The sequence below is a fragment of the Hyaena hyaena genome, unplaced genomic scaffold, assembly GCF_003009895.1.
Source record: "Hyaena hyaena isolate Hyena2069 unplaced genomic scaffold, ASM300989v1 scaffold_1475, whole genome shotgun sequence".
In the NCBI taxonomy this organism is placed as follows: domain Eukaryota; kingdom Metazoa; phylum Chordata; class Mammalia; order Carnivora; family Hyaenidae; genus Hyaena; species Hyaena hyaena.
The window spans coordinates 1-17208 of NW_024082108.1; the positions used below are offsets into that span (position 1 = coordinate 1).

Consider the following 17208-nt stretch of genomic DNA (forward strand, 5'->3'; position numbering starts at 1 on the left):
TGAGCACTGAGTGTTATGTAGAAACTAATTTGACAATAAACTATTTGTAAAAAAAAAAAAAAAAAGCTACCTCAAGTCATGAAAAAAATAAAATAAAATCTTTGAAGATGAAAAAAAAGAAAAAATACATGAACATACAAAAAAAAAAAAATATCTTGTGGTGCCCCTGTGAGTTCATTGTGGTACTACCTGCCTCCCCAGGTTCCGCGGCACAGAGTTTGGGAACTGCAGATTTACACCAATCCGATTTACAGAGGGGACCTGTGTTCAGACCAGGACGCTGGAGCTAGATCCCCACAGAGGACATCCCATTCCCTCTGGGCCTTTGCTCAGTCTTCACGTGCCTAGGAAGCCAGGTGATCACCAGGACGTGCTGGCAGAGGAGGGGACTCTGAGCGGCCAGTCGGTCTACGCCCTGGTGTAGCTCGAGATGGCAGCTGCTTCCCAGTAGGAACCCTCTCTGGGGCCTGGCGTGCTCCCGGTGCCAGCCCCCCTCCCCTGCCGGTGGCTTTAGGAGACAGGCATGGAGGGTGGTAATATTTTGGAAAGAGGAGGCCTGAGGACCCACATGTAATTCATTGTAATAGAAGAGACGCAGGCATCCTCTATTTAGCTTTCAGTCAGACGCTGTTCTAAGAGCTTTATAAATAAGTGAAACATTAAATCCTTGGCACAGTCCTGTGAAATGGGTCTAATATCGTTCCCATTGTACAGAAGAAAAAGGTGAGGCACAGGGAAGTTCAGTATACCTTGCCCAAGGTTCGCAAAGCTCGAAAGTGGTGGAGCTAGGTTTTAAATACAGGGGGGCCATGATTCTCTTCCTGAACTGTCTCTAATGTCATTTTCCCCTTTGCGTGTGGGGGAAAGCTGGCTTGTGATCCGGCTGTGTGGCTTTCCTAGCTTTGGGTTGGGAGTGAGGTGTGAAACCTCTCTGAGATTGTTTCTTCTTCTGTGAAACGGGCACAGTAGATTACCTGAGTCATTGAAAAGGCTACAGGAGATTATAGGTGTAAATGGCTCCAGGTAGTAGGGTGGAATGGGCCCTTCACCTTTAGCAGCTTTTCTGTGACTCAGTTTCTCTTCCTCTCCCCTATCGCCCCTCCCCTCCAGTGTTGGTGACTCTGGCAGGCAGCAAGGGGCAGCACTGAGCCATGAAGCACGTCCTCTCCTGTCCTGAGGCAGTTCCTGTTCAACACAGGGATTGTGGATTTTAGCACTGGACAATCTTTTCCCTGTCCATTTGGGCAGAACATTTGAGGTGGTTTCATTAATAAGAATAAAATCGCAACCTAGGATGATGAATCGAAAGGAGAGCAAGAAAGTGCATTCAGAAGTACCCATCTGTAAGATCCTAGCCCGCCTCATGCCCTCTCTGGGGAACAGCATTCCCGTAAAGACCCAGGGTTGTGCTCTGCGATGCTGCCTTGATTTGTCTTGTTAGCCTAAGATATTACTGAAGTGGAAAAGGGGTGTTTCCTGATGCGTGAAGACACCCCCCACCCTGCCACCGCCCGCATCACTGCTGGATTCTTCCATGGAAAATATTCAAGAACTTGTATTGGAAGTTTCCTCGACATCTCTCTGAGGAGGAGCTGCTTAGAAGATGTGTCCAGAGGTTTTAGCTGAGTGGGGGGTAAATGCCCTTCATACAAAAATACATGTGTTCAGGGCAGCTGTGTGGCTCAGTCAGTTAAGTTTCACACTCTTGATCTCAGTTCAGGTCATGATCTTGCAGTTCATGAGTTTGAGTCCCACATCAAGCTCTGAGCTGATGATGCAAAGCATACTTGGGATTCTCTCTCTTTATCTCTCCCTCTGCCCCTCTCCCACTCTCTCTCTCTCTCAAACATTAAAAAAATTTTAATACATGTGTTCTCTATCTTCCAATTGTTTTTTGGAACTGGGTCCTATCAGGTTTCTCTGGCATTGTGGGAAGACTCCATCCTGTGGAAATGGAAAGCCACAGCTGCTCTTGGGCAGCTCCATCAGTTAAGCATCCGACTTCGGCTCAGGTCATGATCTTACCGCTCGTGGGTTCGAGCCCCGCGTCGGGCTCTGTGCTGACAGCTCAGAGCCTGGAGCCTGCTTCGGATTCTTGTCTCCCTCTCTCTCTGCCCTTCCTCTACTCACACTCTATCTCTCTCTCAAAAATGAATAAATGTTAAAAAAAATTTAATTAATTAATTAAAAAATAGAAAATGGAAAGCCACAATCCCAACGGCTTGGAAACCCTCGTCCTTGAGTGGAGATCTTGGCTGATGGAGAGGACGCCTCGGTGCATGGTGTCTCCACAGGAAGCCTGTGCCCACTGGAGCTGCCAGAATGGATGACTGGCCTGTGGGGGGCTCCCGTGGGCAGCCGAGCTTCAGGGATGCCCCTTCTTCTGTGTTAAAGCTTGCCACGAGGGCAGGAGGCCTGGGACCTGGGGTCCTCAGCTGTTCCGTGAAGACTGACCCGTCCGAACTCTCCACTGCCCCCAAGGGGGGGTGAGAGTAACAGAATAGTCTCCACAGCCTCTTCAGCACATCCATTGTTTCTTCCAATGATACTCACAGCTTAGTCCTTTGACCTATTAAGTGTTAGCTGTAATTTGCATTGCTCAATCGCTAGGGGAGGCATCGGTGGTTATTACATTGGTTGGGGGTTCCATTTAACGGGCATGAGAGAAGGCGTTATCCCAAGTGGTAGTGCGGTGTCTGGGGGGCTCAGAGGGTCTGCTAGGATATCAGCGGTGAGCCACATGGGTAGTTGCAGCGCCCTTGGCAGGAGAATTGTGTTGCTGTCTCCTGTGTCCCTTCCTTTTGGAACTACCTGAGCAGATGGTTTGCTCGCTGAGCCATCTTTTAGCGTACCAGTGACTGACCAGCGGCTCGCTTCTGCCTACAGCCTGGAGGAGAGGATGTCGCTCTTGCATTGGACACCCCCCTGTCCATGCCTCCACACCTGCCCCCTGGGGCTTTCTCCACATCTCTCCCTGCTTCACTTTCCTCCAGGGAATGGGCCAAGAATAGCTCTGGTCCCTAATTCTTTCCTGCTAATGAGAGCCTCCCCCGCCCCCAATTCTAGCCCATATCTAAAAGATGCCCATATTCTAGACTTTTCCAATAATTTCCCAAATGTTCTCAACTTTCTCCACTTGTTTATCTTAATCTAATTTGTGACAAATCAGAACCAGTGCACTAATAAGGTGACTCTTGATCCTCTCAAGATTGTTATAAACAGGAGTAGCTGTGAAATTGGGGGGTCTCTGGCTGGCTTCGGGAGAGGGTATTTTGAGACTCTAGAACTTCTATTTGAGACTCTAGAACTTCTAGATTGCTCCATATCACAGAGTAGGATTTCACCGAGAATGGAGTTAGCCCCATTTCCATGATATAAACCGTTCTCTTTTCATTCCTTCCTTTACCAAACAACATCCCCTTCTAAGCTGTCTTCAAGTGATTGCTTTGGGGTCTGGATTTCTGTCTATAAATGGGGAAGATGTGGCTTCCTTTGCCGAGTATGTATAAACCAGATGAGCTCCTGTCTATAGTGTATGTTTTCTCTCCATCTCTAAGACAGTGAGCTCTGGAAGGCTAGGTTCTTAACTGTTTGGTTCAATGCTGAATCTTCATTCCTCCAACTACTGCTTGGCTCTTAGAAGGAGCTTGATAAATATTGAGTGCATGAATGAATATTTGAGTGGTTGCATGAAACACTTGGAACCCATGACATCACCAAGAGAATCAGGATGAGTTAGTCTACCCCTGTGAGCAGACCACAGGTGCTCTCCACTGAGCTCAGGTTCCCTTTGATTGAATTCATCCCCAACCTTGCTCTTCATGTGTCCACGTGGACCTGTTAGCACCCATCTTACAGGCAATCTGCTTGGGTTGGATCAAGCCACGTATTGCTTGTCTCCACAGCCAACCAACTTCTTGAAGGAAAGGCCACTTTTTCACTCATATTATTATTCTCAGGGCCTTGGGAACTGTCATTGCTCAGAGAATGTTCTACGAAACTGCAATTTAGTTGAATAGATACAGCCTGTGGGTTTTCGTCTGGGCTTGGTACTTCTCCCAGAATGAATAAAAAGGTTTGTGCAAAATCCCCGGTTCCATCTCCATCAGATACTTAAGTTCATGTCTAGTACTGTCTTCTCAAGTCCTATGGAAAAGCTCGAATCCTGAAAAACTATTACAACAATAGATAATAACTCCAAAATATGGAGAGGAAGCTGCAAAATTAAAATTAATACATCTAATTAAATGTTCTCAAAGCGTACCATAATGTCAGCTCGGTTTTTTGCAAAATTTAATGCCCATAAACATTTTATTACATTTGAAAATAATTTGTGGTTTTGCCTTTTCTCACTTCCCAACAATTCTTGAATTTGTACAGTGAGTGCTGAGAAATCTTAGCCAACCGTAAATTAAATGAATTACATAAAGCCAAATAAATGTGAAAGCAAAATTATGGAAGTCCTTTCAAAAATGTTTACGACAGAAACAATTTAATGACAGACGTGGGTGTGTTTTAATTTGGTTGATACAGTGTGGGAGGGAGTCGTCTAAAAGTAAGTGCTATCAGGACCCACGAATATTTCAGAGCAACCTACCAAAAACCAGAGAACTCTTGCATAACACAGCTCCAGTACTGGGATTTTTTTTTTTTTTTTTTTTTTTTTTACTAATTCCTATAATGTCATTTGTATAATCAGATTTCCCATCTGATCAACGTGAAATAATATCCTTGACCTTGACTCTTTTGGTCATCTGCTGCTTTTTTTTCTTTTTCTTTTTTTTTTTTTTTTTTTGTAAATCTAATCTTTGTTTCATCTTCTTTCAGGAATCCTGTTCACGATGCTGGTATTTGGACCAGCCTGTGGATTTATCCTGGGCTCTTTCTGTACCAAAATCTATGTGGATGCAGTCTTCATTGACACAAGTAAGGAGTGTATCTCTACTTTTTACCACCACCTGGGAGTATACGCTCCATCATAAGGGAGTCTTCAACCTTTGGGTTCTAAAACCTTCCTACTAAGGGGCAGGCTCCGTGCATGGAGCTCTAGCTGCTGGCCCGGCAGAGGTCAAAAGAAAGAGCTTGAGGATTGGCGTCTACCCACAGTCTGAGTAATCCCTGGAGTTGATCTTCCTCCTCAAATCTGGATATTCCTCGTCTGTAAATTAAGGGTGACAATAATTATATCTGCCTTGTGAGGCTACTATAAGAATTAAATGAGAGGACAGAGGTGGAAACATCTGGCATTTTCTCCCCAAATGCTGGTCCATTAACGTATTTGAGAACCCTACTTTCTCCATGTGCTCTGGAAATGCAAGTGGACCCATGAGGTCAGTGAGACAGAAGATGTGAAACTTCTTTCTGTAAGACAGTGTTGTGGTGGCCTTTATGAGGAAACAAGCTGTACCTCAACACCGTTTCAAGCAACACTTACGTGTTCCTAGCAGGAAGAGCAAGGGATTTTTCAGTTTGCTCCGCACCCCCCACCCCAAACCCTCAGCACACTTTAATCTGACAGTGGGTTAGTTAAGATAAACTAGGTTGTACAGGAGTAACACACAGTTCCCAAATGTTAAGTGATTTTATTTATGTATTTATTTATGTAAAAAGTGTTTGTTTATTTTTGAGAGAGCACAAGTGGGAGAGGGGCAGAGAGAGAGGGAGACACAGAATCAAAAGGAGGCTCCAGGCTCTACACTGTCTGCGCTGAGCCCAACACGGGGCTCGAACTCACAGACTGTGAGATTATGACGTGCGCCAAAGTCCATCGCTTAACTGATTGTGCCACCCCTTAAGAGATTTTATGCAACCGAAATTTATTTATTGGGCACACTGCACACCCAGTGCAGGCTGGCAGTGTTGGAGAAGATGAGACTCGGCTCATCAGGGTCGCTCCAGGACCTGTCTCATGGAAGTTTTATCCCACCCCAGCCTGCACAGTTTCCCAGGCAGGAAACCAGGCTGTGGCGAGTCACGTACTTCAAGGTCTTGAAGCTTCTCCTTATATTTCAATGGCCAGAGCAAGTCATGTGGTACATTAGTCTTCTTGTGCTGTGTAGCAGATTACCCCAGACCTAGTGACCCCAAACAACAGACCATTATCCTGTTAACAGTTCATTTCTGTGGGTCTGGAATCCAGGAGCAGGTTGGGTGGTTCTGATTCGGAGTTTCCCACAAGGCTGCAGTCAGGATGTTGACATGGTCTCCAGTCATCTCAGAGTTCAGCTGGGGGAGGTTCCGCCTGTAAGTTCACTTCCAAGGCTGTTGGCAGGCCTTGGAGGATCCAGTTTCAGGCTCACATCTATGGGTCTCTCTACAGGGCTCCCTCATCAGAGTCCCCCCAGAGCAAACAACCCAAAAGACGGTGAGAGGGAGTGGCAAGGTCAGAGCCATGGTCTGTTTGTAATCTCCTCTCAGGAGTGACAAGTCATTGCTTCTGCATTCAGGGGGGTTGAAAGCAAGCCACTGGTTCTAACTGACACGCAGGAGAAAGGATGTGAATACCAGGAGTAAGATCATTGGAGGCCATCTTGGACACTACCTACCACATGTGGTCAGAACTCGGCTAGGAGCCCAGAACAGTGCACTCCATTTCTGTGCGGTTCAGCGAGCAGAGAAGCCATGATTCCTTTCTCTCAGAGAACAGAGTACAGGAAGCCATTCCAACTTCTCCTCCTCATACCAATCTATTGTCAGGATCAATAAGAGCTCAGTTCCTGGCTTCTCACTCCATCATCTCTTGGCAGTGCTAAATTTACTAATTCACCCCAAAGAAATAATGTGGTTTTAAATCCAATCAAGTTGCTTTGTGATTCACTCCATTAATCCCACTGATATATTTACTTGTAGCTAATGATGTTACAAATTTCCAAGTGGGGAGGGGAAAAAGGGATCAAATGCAGCTTTATTTACTTATTCTTTTAAGGTGCTGAGTTTATTCAGGAGGTGGTTGGGTGCTGCTGTTTGCAGCAGTTGGTTGACCCTTTGAACCCCACTCCTAGCAAGCCCGACGAGAGGAAGCCTGGTCAGAGAAATAACTCGTGGTGGGAGTTGGCTGCCATTTTGATTGCATGGATGAAAAAGCTTCCACCACTGTGGTAAAGGCAGCACAAGATAGGAATTGCCAAAGAAGATAAGGGGAGGGGATTGCACACCCTGTGCAATGGGGAAGCCTGCCTAGAAGGAGGGGCCACGTGGCCAAGAAGCATATTCTGCCCTCTGTGTGTAGACAGTGGTCCTTTAGATGAAGGCAAGTGGGTTACCAGAATCTCTAAGCCAGAAAGGATGTCAGACCATTCTGTTCCAACCCTTTCATTGTACAAATGAGGAACCTGAGGCCTAAAGGGGGACAGGGATGTACCCAGTCCAAGGGATGTATCTGTATAAAACCCATGTCTTCTGAGCAAGGGAGGCTCTCTGCTGGGAACGAAATAGCATCTCTTCTCTGTGCCTGGAATGACCAAGGGGTGGACCTTCCATTCATTCATGGTTCTCCTTGGTGTGCCATACATGCCTTTGCTCAGGCTGTACCTCAGCCTGGAGTCCTGCCCGCAGGCTCCGGCAACATCTGTCCTCATTCTCCTGGCCGGTGTGAAGTGACATCATCCATGGTTCTGGGCTCACTGGCAGTTTGAAGCCTCCCCGGATACAAGACAGATGGGCGCATTTCTAGTCCAGCTGGGCATCTTGCTGATGGCAGCCTACCCCCACCCCACCCCCATGAGTTAATAGCAGAAGTCCCATCCAGCGTGTCTGTAAGAAAGAGAGGGACGCACTGTGAGTCACCACCATCTTTTGTTTGCATCCTTTGCTAAGGGCTCTGGGGGCGCTGAGGCTGCTCTTTACCAGTAGAGGGCGGAAGAACATAACTTATTCTATTGGAGAGCAAGCCCCAATTCTATAGTTGCCTGCAATTTTGATGATTTCTAATCTCGTGACTAAAACTTGTTGTTCTCTCTGGAGCAGATTTGGGCCGTATTTTGAGAATGGGGGTCTTAATTCTTTAGGGATGAACCTGTTCTATTTTTTCTTCACCAGTGAAGACAGAGCCTCTCTTTAGGGCTATCCAAATGGAAGCATGAATGTAAAGGGCCAGGCCCACACAACCATGGGTTTCTGAAACCCCAGCTGAGAGCCGGGCAGGGGACTGGGGAAAGCAGTGGTCTAGAACTTGTGAGGAGGTGGGCAAGCCAGAGGCTCTCATGCAGCAGTTGGAGGAGAGAGCATGCCCTCCGTGCAGCCTGGCCACAGCTCAGGAGACAGGTGGAAAGGGAGAGAGCAGTGAGGGAGGCGGCTTGCAGTCTGTGTGGAGGGGAGGTGTTTGGTTGTAGGAACAGGCCACCTGCAGGGTAGAGAGACCCCGTGGACAGCTCTCCAGGAGGGCTCTGATGGCCACGTTGAGACACCAGGCTCCCTTTGCCCCTCTTCTTAAGAAAAGGTGCCTCTTCTGACAGCCCACGGAATGAAGGATGCTGTCTCCAGAATTGCTTTTTTTTTTTTAATTTTTTTTTTTAATGTTTTATTTATTTCTAGGAGAGAGAGAGAGAGAGACAGCATGAGCAGGGGAGGGTCAGAGAGAGAGGGAGTCACAGACTGAAACAGGCTCCAGGCTCCGAGCTGGCAGTCAGCACAGAGCCCGACGCGGGGCTCGAACCCATGAACCGCGAGATCATGACCTAAGCGAAAGTTGGACGCTTAACCGACTAAGCCACCCAGGCGCCCCTCCAGAATTGCTTTTGTAGGATGTCTTTTCATTTGTAATTTTCAAAAATGTTTGTTTATTTTTGAGTGAGAGACAGAGCATGAGCAGGGAAGGGGCAGAGAGAGAGGGAGACACAGAATCTGAAGCAGGCTCCCAGCTCCGAGCTGTCAGCACAGAGCCCGACGCAGGGCTCAAACTCAAGAACTGTGAGATCATGACCTGAGCTGAAGTCAGACACTTAACCGACTGAGCCACCCAGGCGCCCCATGTAGAATGCCTTTTCAAAGTGAAACCAGTTGAGAACCGAACCTAGAAAAAAGGAGGAGTTGGTAACAGAGTGCACCTCCTCTTAACAGTGGGCTTCGCAAAGGAAGATTGATAATGGCAGCCATGAACTGACCTCTAATGAAGGCTGTATGTATACATGGCCTCATATGAACCTCAGAACATTCCCATTGGAAGGTGGGTCCTGCTGTTACCCCACTTAACAGATGAGGTTCTCACGCAGTGATAATGACTTCTGAGCTCCACTGCTGCAGTCAGACCTCCGTTTAAATCTCAGCTCTGTCACTTCCAAGCTGTGTGATCCTGAGGGCCTTTCTCCTCATGGGTCTGTGCATGGGTGACAAGAGTTAATCATGCACAGCATGTAGCACAGAGCCTGGTGTATACCAAGCACACAGTAAGCGAGAGGTTAACTCATGTCCTCAGCTAGCAGGATTCAGACCCCAGGCTTCTGACTCCAAACTGGGCAGCTAGCGTCCCTGGAATGTCTCCAGGACTTTTGCGTGAAGGCTGCCCCCTTCCGTGGACAAAGGCCTCGCTGAGATGACCTAACCTGGTCAGCACATCCGTACAGACCCATCCGAAGGGGTGCACCAGCTGGTCCCCTATGACTACGTGGTGTTTGCAGCTGGAATAAGATGTGTCCGTATGTTTGCTTCGTGAAAAAGGTCAACCAGCCCAGAGCCTCCCACTCTGCCACTCTAGAGCTAGCTGCTGGATTCGTCAGATTCCTTCATGTTAGACTAATTAGCTCAACAGCTGGGATCCTGAACATTCGATGCCGCCCTCTACCCTCAGTGCCTCTTTGTCTCCAGTTCCTAATTTGGTCTGTAACTTAATGATACTCTTGGAATGCTTGAGTCCCACAGCAAAAGCTTCACAAAATAGGTTAGACACGTAGGTAAATGGACTGGGAACAAAAGAAAAAAACTGCTCAGAGAGCCACAGTGTCACTTACCCATCAGCGTGGCCCAAGAGTAAGAAGGCAGTGTCCCAAATTTGCTTTGATCTGCTCTTCTCACAGTCTCGGATATCCTCAGGGACTGGTTTGGGTGTTTGGTTCATTTTAAACTGGTTTGAATCTGTTCCCAGTGATTGTTCTCTCCTACCTACAGTGGTAGCCATTCTCTGAAGTGGGAGAAAATCTCAGCCCCATATGTTTACATGACCTTCAACAGAGGAAACAAACAGCCACAAAAGCTTGCTCAGCCTACCCAATGAAACCACGAAAAACACTCCAAATGTTGGATTCCAGGACATGGCAGGGTTAGAAAAATGGCTCTCGTAAAGCAGAAATCCTTCACGCCTATAGGCAGCTAGGCAAAGGCAGGCCTGGACTGTGCTGATCTCACGGTGGGTAGACCTCTCTGCCACGGCGATGCTTTGCTTCACTTATTCCATGCCTGGAATGACCAAGGGGCTGATGATGCCTGGGTAGAGCTTAGCCAGTCTGCTCCGAGTACCCTGAGGATGCCATGTCTTTGCTCGGGCTGTTAGCCAAGCCTGGGATACTGTCCCCACCCCATTCTTTCCAATGCCTTTTGTTTTCTTTTATGTTTCCAGTTTCATTGGCAATTAGATATATCAAGTGAGACAGATGGGTGCTTCTTGGTTTTGTGCTGGGTATCTTACTGACCACAGTCTTCCAGAAAACACTGACCCTGCTGTACAGTTTTTAAGATCAAGGTACTACAGGAGTAACTGGGTGGCTCAGTCAGTTAAACATCCAGCTCTTCATTTCAGCATAGGTCATGATCTCACCGTTTGTGAGATCGAGCCCTGCGTTAGGATTTATGCTGACAGCATGGAGCCTGCTTGGGATTCCCAATCTCTCTCTCTCTCTCTCTCTCTCTCTCTCTCTCTCTCTCTCTCTCTCTCCCTCTCCCCTTCCTCTCTCCCTCTCTCTCCCTCTCTCAAAATAAGTAAACTTAAAGAATAAAAGAAGAAAATAAGATCAAGATACTACATGGGGCCAAATTGAAAGAAAAGAAGCTTTCACCCCATTGCCCACCCACACCTAAAACAATACTTTCACTATTTCAAGCCTGCCCAGGATCACTGTTCTTTAAGAGCATGAATTTTTATGCCCTAAGCCTTTTGTACTAGTCAGGGTAGGCTTGGTTCTGCTGTGGTAACAAACACCTCCAAAATCTCAGTCGCTTAGAATAACACTGAAGGTTTGTTTCTCACTCTTGCTGTGTATACTGCACGTTTGCTCATCGTAACCTCTTGGGTACCATCTCAGGAGGGGCTTCCGTGCTTCCATGATCAGGCAGGGCAAAAGAGCATGGCAAGTCAGACACCAGCTCACCAGTGGCTCTCCATGGAAGGGACACGTGTTCCGTGTGCACATTTCAATGGCAGAATTCAGTGGTGCGTGACCACGCCCAAGTTCACCCTAAGGGAGACGTGATCCTCCTGTTCTCGGAAGAGGAGATCGGAATGAGGATCTCTGTGACCTCGCCCACCCTGTTCTTTGCCAGCCAACACGGGCAAGTCTCCCTCAGCTCTGGTAACACTAGCATCTGCTGACCCGTGATGACTGGCAGGCAGGTGAGGGGGTGGATTTTCTCCGTCCTTTCTGAAGAGGTGCCTCAGCAAAGACTTCTCACAGACTGGGTTCCAGTGTGAGTTGTCTTCCTGTGAACCCCAAAAATTGGGACTGAAACTCCACCTCCTAAGCCACCCTGTACCCGAGGGCAGTCCCTTGTTTCCCTGCCCAGTGCTTCAGTTAGTTGAGATGGAGAGGGAGGGAAATCAGTACTTCCTAAAATGGTCAACTGTGATTTTCCTAGATCTATGAAACCCCGCCCCCTCACCACACCTTCCTGCAGCCCCCGCCCCCTCTCCTGGCGCAGGTAACAGGCAGGCCTTGGTCTGACACATGTCACGCGCTCTCTCCTGTCTTACAAATTATGAACAAACACTGGCTTTCTGTGCACATGCATATACCTCCAGGGAGCGAGTTGACACATTCGCATAAACATCCACCTCCCAACCACAGCCCCTCTCCCTGGGATGTTTCCTCACACGTAGAAGAGACTCACTAACTTCCGAACTAAAATATGACTCTCTACGTGCTACTAATTTTGTTCCCGCAAACAACTGCCAGGATTTCTCTCTCTCTCTGCTGGCTCACATCTGCCAGCTCTCAATTCCCCCTTTATGGAGCCCATTGACAATGGAGGGAGATACCCGGACTCCCTTCCACATCTTCTGTTTTCATTCACTGCTTGGCAGCTGGTGAAGAGACACTGTTAAGTGACTGGTGAAAACATTCCTGCCTATACCAGAGGCAATCTTACTTCCTTTTCTCTTCTCTTGTTTGCATAAAGATCCTTTGAAGATCACCTTGGGTTTCCTCTTGCCTGTTGAAAGCATTCCCATACTTTAAAAAAAATCTGTTTCAGGGGCACCTGGGTGGCTCAGTTGGTTGAGAGTCTGACTTCAGGTCATGATTTTCTGGTTTACAAGTTTGAGTTGCGCATCAGGCTCTGGGCTGACAGCTCAGAGCCTGGAGCCTGCTTTGGATTCTGTGTGTGTGTGTGTGTGTGTGTGTGTGTGTGTGTGTGTGTGTGTGTCTGCTCCTCCCCCAACTCGTGCTCTCTCTCTCAAAAATAAAAAAATAAAGTTTCTTGAAATTCTCATTCCTGCAAATATACACGTACAAGTAGAAATAATAGGAGCTGCCGTTACAAAGAGCCCACTGTGTGTCACATGATTCCTGCTCCTTACCTCTATTCCTTGCAAGCCGTCTAGGTGGATGTCAGCTTTATTTTGCAAATGATCAAACGAAGGTTCAGAGAGGGTAAGTAGCTTGCCCAGCCTCACGTGCTAGTGAGTAGCAGAGCCGTGACTCAACCCGAAGCCTGCTAAGCTTATCCCCTTCTCTTCTCTGACGTGCAGCTACGCAAAAGCATCTGATCCAGTGTAATGCCCTAGGGGCAGCTGCTTGGTTGATGTCAAGGCCTTCAGAACAGAGACCACTGATGTCCTAAAGGCCAGCTTACCACCTGCTGGCAAAGTTGGTGGTCTTAGGCCCATTGCACAAAGCGTAGGAATTAATCATCCGCTCAGGGAGCCCAAAACAAAGCCTCCTACAGCCCTGAGGGGCCATGTAGCAAGTGATAAGGAGCATGGTCCTTGGCATCTGGATGCCTGTGTTCCAGTGTTGAACTCTGTGGACTTGGGCAGAGTACCTTAACTTTCTAAGCCTCAATGTTCATATCTGTATAAAATTGGGATCATAAAAGACTCTACCTTGTAGGGTTGTGGGGAGGGTTGACCAGAACAGTTAAGAATACACTCCGTATAGAGCCCCTGGGTGGCTTAGTTGGTTAGGCATCCGGCTCTTGATTTTGGCTCAGGTCACGATCTCACCATTTGTGAGTTTGAGCCCTGCATCGGGCTCTGAGCTGATAGCACAGAGCCTGCTCGGGATTCTCTTTCTCCCTCTCTCTCTGCCCCTCCTCCATGTGTGATCTCTCTCTCTTTCTCAAAATAAATACACATTAAAAAATATATATATACATATATACTCTGCATACTGCCTGGTGCAGAGTAAACCCTCGGTAAATGATGGCTGGGATTTTCATTAGCAGTAGCCGATGAGTCTTCAGGGAGAGAGTTTTACAAGTGGCGAAGTCCTTATCCGGCGTCTGTGGTCATTTCTCTTCCCAAGCCTGTCCACCCATCTGTTAGCTCTATATGCCATGCCCCTGTCTCCCAAGAATTTCCTTCTGTGCTCCAGAAGCATGGTATTATCACCAAAGCAACATTTCTGAGCAGCTCGTCTGGGAGTGCTCTATGAAAAGCAGTTGTAGAGAAAGACCAAAAAAAAAATCTACCAAGGGGTGAGCTATAGTTTGTCTTCATGACTTCAGCTGGAAAATCACAGAAGCAGTAGCACAGACAACCATAGCACATGCACACTGCCTTAAAGCATTAAGCTGGCTGCAAAGCTCTCTAATAAAGGACTGCCCCAAGCCACAGGCCACCACCAAGATTTGAATTAACCTATCCATTGGCAGTTCAGAAACAGGACCCTGGCCATAAATAATGGGCTAAGACTGTTGAAATGCCCAAGCACGTTGCCAGGGACTGTGCTGAGCACTTTATATCTGGGGTGGTTCATTTCATCTTCCCCACAAACTCCTTGTCATAGTCAACCTGCAGGTCAGCCAGCGAGGCACCGAGAGTTCAAATCCCCAGCCTGGGCTTCCTGCCGTGAGAAGCGGCAGGGTTTCACTCCAGGTGTCCTGGCTCTTGATTTCATCCCATGCCACCCCTTGTGATCTGGGAACCCGATTTAAGATGGGGGCTGGGGTGTGGAATGGCATGTCACACGAGCTGCCGCTTGAGGGGTCCTGGAGAGTAGACACTGTGTGGAAATATACCCTCAAATGGCAAATGCTTCAAATGCTTCCATACCTTTGTGCATTCTCCCGCTCACCTTGGCCGCGCTGCCAAGCCAGTCAGCCCCAGCCTTAATTCACAGGGTGTCTGGCTTCTCACTGTTTTTGTTTGGACTGATAGAAACACAGAGGAGACAAGAAAATTAAGGAGGGAAAGCAATCAGCCTTCAGCTTCGGGAGAAACAGAAGCACTGGTGTGGAACAAAGGGCTTCTTTGCTCGGCATCCGGTCCCCCCACAACCCCCAGGCCATTTCCAGAGCCCTCTCCTGTCTGTGCCGCTGACTTCAAAGCTCAGCCAGATCCTGGCCATGCTGCAGCCCCCCGTCCTCACTGCTTTTTCTCGTTGCAGGTAACCTGGACATCACCCCAGACGACCCCCGCTGGATTGGAGCCTGGTGGGGCGGCTTTCTGCTCTGTGGTGCCTTACTGTTCTTCTCTTCCCTCTTGATGTTCGGGTTTCCACAGTCTCTGCCCCCGCACTCAGACCCTGCCATGGAGAGCGAGCAGGCCATGCTCCCTGAAAGAGAATACGAGAGACCCAAGCCCAGCAACGGGGTCCTGAGGCACCCCCTGGAGCCGGACAGCAGTGCTTCCTGCTTTCAGCAGCTGAAAGGTAGCGGTGCCTTGAATGTGGCGGGGGAGGTGCCAGAGTGATGGGGTTGGGTAGGCCGTTGGGGGAAAGATTCACTCTCAGGACTGGGTGCTGGGGGGCTCAAGGTTCACTATATTTGTTCCCATGGTTTGCCTTCTCTGGTTCAGTGCTTCACTTTAGCCCTGAGAATCAATGACCTGGTGCTTCAAAAAACCAGTGTAACTGCCACTTAGCAAAGGGGCAGCAGACCAGTCTCCCCAGTGGAGACCCCAGGGGTCATCATAGCACCTGCTCCATCATAAACAGAAATGTCCATTGGAAGAAGGTTCTAGATCTCTCATGGCACCCTCAGACTCCTTCAGGCTGCCGGGTATAAGTGCATTGGAGTGGGAAAGGACTTTGGAAGTAGGGCTTCCTTTGCCTGCAATAGACATTCTTCAAAAGCCACGTCCGAAGTGCATTTCCTTTGCTCCATCCACTCCATGAAAGATGTGTTCCTCCGGAAAGAAGTTATTAACTCCATCTTAATAACAGAGTCACACTTGAGAACACGGCGAAACTCTCCTGGTTGTTTTTAAAAGAAAAAGAATATGCATCTCTTCTGACAGAAGGGCGAGACACACGCGCTGATGTGGAATGAGAATGAGAAGCAGCCCCCCGCCCTCGCCCCGCCCCCCTGGTCGTTTCCACGTTTGGTAGATTCTCTTCAAGGCAAGTGTGCTGCCTTGACACAAGCCGCTTGGTGTCTGTGGCGGCCCCCTCCCCACTGCCAGGTCTGCGCAGGGACCCTTAAGTCACAGGACCCCTTCATGGGGTTCCCTGGAGAACCTGCTGGGTTTTTGAAGCAGGCAGGATGGAGGCTGGGGCACTCCTTGGTGAGGCAGGGCCGGGAGGAAGGTGGAAGGTCGCCTCTTTGCAGGGGCCCGTCAGCATCGGTGGTCAGTTTAGAAATTGGGTGACAGTCGGGGCACCTGGTGGCTCAGTTGGTTGAGCATCCAACTTGGGCTCAGGTCGCGATCTCATGGTCGGTGGGTCCAAGCCCCATGTCCTGGCTCCCTGCTGTCAGCTCAGAGCCTAGAGCCTGCTTCGGATTCTGTGTCTCTCCCTCTCTCTCTACCCCTTTCCCCGCTTGCACATTCTCTCTCTCTCTCTCTCTCTCTCTCTCTCTCTCTCTCTCTCTGTAATAAACATTAAAACAAAATTTAAAAAGAAAAAGGAAATTGGGTTTCCAAGCTTTACCGAGCTTTTGTATAACGAAGCGCGCCTTCTCTGAAGATGCTTGAGAGCCACGGGGAGGAGCTGAGGCCGCCCTCTGCCCAGGCCCCTGCTCCGCTCTTCACTAGAGCTGGGACAATTAACTTCTCCACGCTTCATTTCCACAAGTATACAGTTCTAACAGCATTCCTAAGTGACAGTGTGACCGGCAGAATTAAAGCACTGCCTGCAGAAGAGCGTTTCCTAGTGCCTGTTCATTAGAGATTGGAAGAATGTGTGTTAATTCCCAGATGAGACTAATTAATAACCTAACGTGATGTCTGAATCCATGTTCTGGAATCGTTTCCACCCAAGGAGAAATTAGGAATTGCCCAAAGAAGGTCTTAAAAGCCAACACTCTGAGTTCCAGAATCCATAGGTAGATGAGAAGGCCACCTACCTTGGGTCCTCAGAGGGTGCCTTGACTTGGACCCCCAAGAAGTCTTCATAGAAGAGTCCCCCTCCCCCACTACCAAACAGCTGGTTAGAGGGTGTTGCCTACTGTTCCCCTAATGGCTCAGACAGCCACACAGAATATCCCAGTAACCAGAGACACAGAAATAAACAGGGCTGACACGAGTGGCCTTGCAGAGGTCATCCTGGACAGACCGAGCAGTGGCAGCCTTTATGGGTCTTTCCTTGCCCCAGGGTGATTGATTGCAAGAGCTCTGATGACGAGGGCTGCACCAGTAATCTCTTACCTTTAATCTCCAGGGGTGCAAAGATGAAAAGTACATGCCATCAAAGGACTCACCATCCAGCCTAGGGACAGACCAGCCAGCCGGCAGAGGCAGCCTAACATGGAAGGGACCATAGTAGTGGGCAGCAGAGGTGGCTATGGAAATATAGCGGACGGGCAGGGGAGAGCCCGCCTCCCGGGTCAAAGGCTGAGGGATGTCACGTCTTCAGAATTCTTGGGTTATGATCCAGTTGCTCATTAACTCCGTTTGTTCAATTTAGT

At 48.5% G+C, this 17208-nt stretch overlaps 1 protein-coding gene across 1 annotated transcript in view; it reads left to right on the forward strand.

Moving 5' to 3' along the window:
- Nucleotides 1-1294: 1294 nt before the first annotated feature.
- LOC120225680 (solute carrier organic anion transporter family member 3A1-like) overlaps nucleotides 1295-17208 on the forward strand; it is an 83516-nt gene continuing 67602 nt past the window's right edge. Inside the window, exons 1-4 of the mRNA XM_039223869.1 lie at nucleotides 1295-1390; nucleotides 2395-2486; nucleotides 4823-4926; nucleotides 14751-15014. Of these exons, the coding sequence (XP_039079800.1) occupies nucleotides 1295-1390; nucleotides 2395-2486; nucleotides 4823-4926; nucleotides 14751-15014 (556 nt within the window). The remainder of the gene's footprint in view (nucleotides 1391-2394; nucleotides 2487-4822; nucleotides 4927-14750; nucleotides 15015-17208) is intronic.